This window comes from Pezoporus flaviventris, unplaced genomic scaffold, assembly GCF_033815535.1.
Source record: "Pezoporus flaviventris isolate CSIRO_AGI_PZ_B2104156 unplaced genomic scaffold, CSIRO_AGI_Pfla_v1 ptg000145l, whole genome shotgun sequence".
Taxonomy (NCBI): Eukaryota; Metazoa; Chordata; class Aves; order Psittaciformes; family Psittacidae; genus Pezoporus; species Pezoporus flaviventris.
This window is the reverse complement of record NW_026892693.1, coordinates 2,309-8,787: the sequence shown is the minus strand read 5'-3', so window position 1 is coordinate 8,787 and position 6,479 is coordinate 2,309. Positions and strand designations below refer to the sequence as shown.

The following is a 6,479-nucleotide window of genomic DNA, read 5'->3' as shown; positions in this document are numbered from 1 at the left end:
ACACGCGTGTGATGGGGACACGCGCGTTATCCCTGCGGCCGCATCCCTGGGGACAGCCCAAGTGCTCCTGCAGCCCCGGCGCTCGGTGCACACGCGTGTGCGGGCTCCCTCCATGTACAGCAGCACACGTGTGTGTGGGCTCCCTCCATGTACAGCAGCACACACGTGTGTGTGGGCTCCCCCCCTCCATGTACAGCAGCACACACGTGTGCGGGCTCCCTCCATGTACAGCAGCACACGTGTGTGTGGGCTCCCCCCCTCCATGTACAGCAGCACACACGTGTGTGGGCTCCCTCCATGTACAGCAGCACACGCGTGTGCGGGCTCCCTCCATGTACAGCAGCACACGCGTGTGTGGGCTCCCCCCCTCCATGTACAGCAGCACACGCGTGTGCGGGCTCCCTCCATGTACAGCAGCACACGCGTGTGCGGGCTCCCTCCATGTACAGCAGCACACGCGTGTGCGGGCTCCCTACATGTACAGCAGCACACACGTGTGCGGGTTCCCTCCATGTACAGCAGCACACGCGTGTGCGTGCAACACGCGTCCGCGCACACGCGTGTATACAGGCGTTTCCATCTCTCCTCCTCGACATGCTTGACGGCAGGCACACGCGTGTGCCCCCCACACCCCCCCTCCATTGCACACGTGTCCCTGCATGCACACACGCGTGTCCCCGCATGCAGGAGCACCCACGGCCATGCCCCCCCCCCCCCCCCAGCACCCACTTGGGGGGCTCCCATGGGTGCCCCCTCAAGCCATACCCCCCCACACACACACTGCATGGGTGCAGAGGGGGCACCCATGGGCACCAACCAAAGAGCATCGGCATGGGGGGCACCGCTCACCATCACCCCACCTCCCCGTGTCTTCTCCCCCCCCCCCCCATTGGGGTATGGGGACCCCCCCCTCCCAGCACCCCGAGGGGATGGGGGTGACCAGAGAGGAACTTTTGGTTCAGATTTGGGTTTTTTTGTTGGATTTTTGATAATAAAGATGTGAAAGCGAGCGGGGGTGCAGCGCTGAGGGGGGGGATGGGGGACATGGGGTGACCCCACTCCCTGGGGGTCCTGCTTCCCCCAAGCAATCTGGGGGTCCATTGGCTGCCCCTTGTCCTTGCTGGGTTGGGGGTCCATGGGGTGCTCCTTCTCCTGGGTAACCTGGGGGTCCCTTTTTCCAGGTAGGTTGGGGGTCCATGGGGTGCCCCTGCTCCTGGGCAAGTCGGGGATCCATGGGGTACCCCCTTTTCCACATAGGTTGGAGGTCCATGGGGTCCCCCTTCTCCTGGGCAGGTTGGGGGTCCATAGGATGCTGTTTCCCCTAGGTGAGCTCAGGGTCCACGGGGTCCCCCTTCTCCTGGGCAGGCTGGGGTCCATGGGGTGCCCCTTCTTCCAGGTAGGATGGAGGTCCATAGGGCATCCCTTTTCCTTGCTGAGCTGCACCTCCATGGGGTCCCCCTTCTGCCACGTACGTTACAGGTCCATGGGGCTCCCCTGAGCATCCATTGCTGGGCGCCCCTTCCCTCCGGTCCACGTTTCTCCCCATCTCCCCTTTTCCTCCCCTTAGCTGGCGGCGTCGAGGCTCTGAAACTTCTGCCTTAGGTCCCTGACAAGGCCATGCCTGGGGGGCTGCGGGGCACCGGGGGGCTGTGATGCTCCATGGGGCTGAGATACTCCAGAGGGCTGTGAAGCTCCATGGGGCAGTGATGCTTCAGCAGGCTGTGATGCTCTATGGGTCTGAGATACTCCGGAGGGCTGTGCTGCTCCATGGGGCAGTGATGTTCCAGCAGGCTGTGATGCTCCGGAGGGCTGTGATGCTCCGTGGGGCTGAGATACTCCGGAGGGCAGTGATGCTCCAGGAGGCAGTGATGCTCCATGGGGCAGTGATGCTCCAGGATGCAGTGATGCTCCATGGGGCAGTGATGCTCCAGGAGGAGGTGATGCTCCATGGGGCAGTGATGCTCCAGGAGGAGGTGATGCTCCAGCAGGCTGTTCTGCTCCATGGGTCTGTGCTGCTCCATGGGTCTGTGCTGCTCCATGGGTCTGTGCTGCTCCATGGGTCTGTGCTGCTCCATGGGGCTGTGCTGCTCCGTGGGGCTGTTCTGCTCCATGGGGCTGTGCTGCTCCATGGGTCTGTGCTGCTCCATGGGTCTGTGCTGCTCCATGGGTCTGTGCTGCTCCATGGGTCTGTTCTGCTCCATGGGTCTGTGCTGCTCCATGGGTCTGTGCTGCTCCATGGGTCTGTGCTGCTCCATGGGTCTGTGCTGCTCCATGGGTCTGTGCTGCTCCATGGGTCTGTGCTGCTCCATGGGTCTGTTCTGCTCCATGGGTCTGTGCTGCTCCATGGGTCTGTGCTGCTCCATGGGGCTGTGCTGCTCCATGGGGCTGTGCTGCTCCATGGGGCTGTGCTGCTCCATGGGGCTGTGCTGCTCCATGGGGCTGTTCTGCTCCGTGGGTCTGTGCTGCTCCATGGGTCTGTGCTGCTCCATGGGTCTGTGCTGCTCCCGGGTTCCGAGCCGCTCCGTGGGACTCAGCGCAGCGCCGCCGGTACTCCTGGGAGCCCTGGTACGCTTTACACCGCTCCACCACGGCCTTCAGGCAGATCTTCTCCCTGGTGGTGGGGGACCGGATCTGCACGTAGCTGTGGGGCTCGGCGTGGGGCGCCGGCCCCTTCTCCAGCACCAGCACCCGCTGCCCGGCCCCGAGCGCCGCCTCCGCCGCCACCCACAGGGCCCCACGGCCGCCGTGGGCGCTGGGTCCCTCCCCGGCTTCGGCGCTGCGGCTGCGGCCGCCGCCTCCGCGCTCCTTCGCTGCCGGGCGCCCGGCCCGGTCCGGCCCCTCCGGTGCGGAGCGGCTCCGGGTTACGGGCGGCGGCCGAGCGGCACCGAAGCGGGCGCGGAGCTCCCGCACGTCCGGCCAAGGGAAAGGCTCGGAGGAGCCGGCGCCGTCCGGGGACGGGGGCAGCGGGGAGCGGTGGGGCCCGCAGCGGCGGCTCTTGATGCGGAGGCTGTACTGCCGAGCCAGCCGGTACACCCTGGTGCCGGCCGGCCGGGCGGGGGGCACAGCCCCCGGGGCCAAGTCATCGTCCTCCAGGATGAGGAGCGGCTCCGGGGGCTGCATCCCGCTCCTGGGGCTCTGGACCCCATGCTCAGGGGTCTGCATCCCGCTCCTGGGGCTCTGCATCCCGCTCTCGGGGGGCTGCATCCTGTTCTCCAGCGTCTGCATCCCACTCTCAGGGGGCCGCATCCCACTCCTGGGGCTCTGGGTCCCATTCCTGGGGCTCTGGACCCCATGCTCAGGGGTCTGCATCCCGCTCTCAGGGGGCTGCATCCCGCTCCTGGGGCTCTGCATCCCATTCCCGGGGCTCTGAATCCTGTTCTCCAGCATCTGCATCCCATTCCTGGGGTTCTGCATCCCATTCTTGGGGCTCTGGACCCCATGCTCAGGGGTCTGCATCCCGCTCTCAGGGGGCTGCATCCCATTCCTGGGGCTCTGGACCCCATGCTCGGGGCTCTGGATCCTGTTTTCATGGCTCTGGATCCTGTTCTCAGGGGTCTGGATCCCATTCCTGGGGCTCTGGACCCCATGCTCAGGGCTCTGGATCCTGTTCTCAGGGGTCTGGATCCCATTCCTGGGGGTCTGGACCCCATGCTCAGGGCTCTGGATCCTGTTCTCAGGGGTCTGGATCCCATTCCTGGGGGTCTGGATCCCATGCTCAGGGCTCTGGATCCTGTTCTCAGGGGTCTGGATCCCATTCCTGGGGGTCTGGATCCTGTTCTCCAGCGTCTGCATCCCATTTTTGGGGGTCTGGACCCCACGCTCAGGGCTCTGGATGCTGTTTTCATAGGTCTGGATCCTGCTCCCCAGCGTCTGCATCCCGTTCTTGGGGGTCTGGATCTCATTTCTGGGGCTCCGGACCCCACGCTCAGGGCTCTGCACCCTATTTTCAGGGCTCTGCCTCCCAGTCCTGGGGCTCTGGACCCCATTCTCGTGGCACAGCTCCCCCGGGCCCACCACGGCCCACAGCGGCACCGGATGCTTGGGGGGCTCCGGGCTGCCGGGGGGCAGCGGGAGGCTGTTGAAGCGGGACACGGAGCTCCTCACCAGCCCCTTGGGGATGAAGGACAGGCTCTCCCTGCGCCGGACGCTGAAGCCGCCGCCGTCGCGGTGCTCGGCGCTGCCGTAGTAAGCGCGGATCTTATCCAGGAGCAAACGGTCCCGGTTGGAGAGCAGCGAGGCCCGGCGGGCTCCGGGCAAGGGCTCTGGGGAAGGCACGGCCCTGGGGGAGCCCCCCCCGGGCTCCCCGCTTTCAATGGGGGGGGGTCCGCATCCATCCGGGCCGAGGCCGCTGCCGCCGGGGCTGCCCGGCCGCGCCAACGGCCCCTCCATGGCCACGCTGCTCCGCCGGGACAGGCTCCCTCCGCCTCCGAAGCGCTCGGCGATGATGCTGGCCTGGTCCAGCACCGAGGGCGGCAGGATGCTGCCCGGGCCCCCATCCTCCTCCTCCTCTTCCTCCTCCTCCTCTTCCTCGCTGCTCAGCACCTGCAAATCCTCTGCACCCCGCGGCGGCGCCGGGGTCCCCATCGAGGATGGGGCTTTGGGTGCCCCCGACACCTCGGGGTGGGGGGGCTCCCCGGCGCTGCCGGCCTGCCGAGGGGGCACGGGGTGGGTGCTGGGCCCATCGGGACCCCCGGCACGGGGCTGTGGGGCTGCACCCACCTTCTCGCGGCTCCCCGGGCCCCAGCTGCTGGGGCGCTTGGGTGGCTCCGGTACCGGTGGGTGCTCCCCGGCCTGGGGACAACAAATTGGGGGGGGGGGGGGGGGGGATCAGTCACAGCCAAACCATGGCTGAGGACCCCAGAGTGCGCTTGGGGTGCCCCAAGAGCGATGCAGGGCGCTCTGGAAGCGATGCTGGGTACCCCAGAAGTGATACAGGATGCTCCGCAGAGCAACGGGGGATGCTCCAGGAATGATGTGGGTGCCCTGGGAACAACATGGGTTGTCCTAGGACTGATGCTGGGTGCCCCAGGACTGATGTGGGGTGCCCAGGAGTGATGCTGAGTGCTACAGGGCTGATGCTGGGTGCCCTAGGAACAACATGGGGTGCCCCAGGAGTGATGCTGGGTGCTACAGGGCTGATGCTGGGTGCCCTAGGGACACCATGGGGTGCCCCAGGAGTGACATGGGGTGCTCTGGGAGTGATATGGGTGCCCTGTGGTACCGCTCCCAGTGGGTGCCCCCCCCCCCCTTGGGTTTTGGGGTACCTGCTCCTCATGGGGCTCCCCCAGCAGCTCCTGGGCCCCAGGCAGCTCCTCGGGACCGTCCCTGCCCACGTCCTCCTCTTCCTCCTGCTCCTCTTCCTCCTCCACCAGCCCCTCAGGCGCTGCCCAGGCCCGGGGGTGCTGGGGGGGCTCCCCCATTGCCAGCAGAGCCCCATCGCTGCCCGCGTGCTACCGGGGTTGGGGGGGGAGCACCGGGCTCAGCACCACGGCCCCGGTGCGCCAAGGCTGGGGGGCACCGCGCACCCCAAGCACCCCCCCACTGCAGCCTTACCTTGAGGCCTGCAAGAGAGAGCAAAGGGGAAGTTGGGGGGGGGGGGTTGGGGGGCAGGACCCAAAGAGCACCCCCTGCCCCACTGCCTGCACCCAGGGGTGCCGGCGCCCGGGCTGCTCACCTTGCGCACCCAGGTGCTGCAGGATCTGCTTGGCCGGCTCTGTGGGGAGAGGGGGGGCATGCAAAGGGGGGCCCCATGTCCCCCAGCAGCAGTCCCCCACCCCAAATCCCATCGGCATTCCAGCCCTGACCCCACTGGAACCCTACCCCATCCCAAACCTCAGTGGCATTCCATCCCATACACCATTGGATTCCACCTCATCCCAAATCCCATTGGCATTCCATCCCTAACCCCACTGGATCCCACCGCATCCCAAATCCCATTGGCATTTAATCCTAAATCCCGTTGGAACCCTACCCCATTGGAATCCTACTCCATCCAACACCCCCCCCCCCCCCCCCCCGGCATTCCATCCCCAACCCCACTGGATCCCACCTTATCCCAAATCCCATTGACATCCCATCCCAAATACCATTGCATGCCAGCCCATCCCAAACCCCATTGGCATCTCAAACACAACCCAAATCCCACTGGCATCGCCTCCCAAACCCCATTGGCACCCTACCCCATCCCAAACCCCATTAGCACCCCACTCTGTCCCCAATCCTACTGGCACCCTACCCCATCCCAAACCCCATTAGCACCCCACTCCATCCCCAACCCCATTGGCACCCTACCCCACCCCAAACCCCATTAGCACCCCACTCCATCCCCAACCCCATTGGCACCCTACCCCATCCCAAACCCCATTAGCACCCCACTCCATCCCCAATCCCATTGGTACCCTACCCCACCCCAAACCCCATTAGCACCCCACTCCATCCCAACCCCATTGGCACCCTACCCCATCCCAAACCCCATTAGC

The 6,479-nt window shown here is 66.2% G+C and overlaps 1 protein-coding gene across 1 annotated transcript; it reads right to left on the bottom strand.

The window, feature by feature from the left end:
• Window positions 1-1,555: 1,555 nt before the first annotated feature.
• Window positions 1,556-5,713, bottom strand: PLEKHG3 (pleckstrin homology and RhoGEF domain containing G3; the record flags this gene model as incomplete). Its single annotated transcript, XM_061479254.1, has 8 exons — window positions 1,556-1,683; window positions 2,521-3,113; window positions 3,534-3,757; window positions 3,926-4,647; window positions 4,720-4,791; window positions 5,265-5,450; window positions 5,554-5,561; window positions 5,675-5,713. Coding segments are annotated over 8 exons (1,964 nt in total), but the record flags the coding sequence as incomplete, so codon positions are not given.
• Window positions 5,714-6,479: the final 766 nt, after the last annotated feature.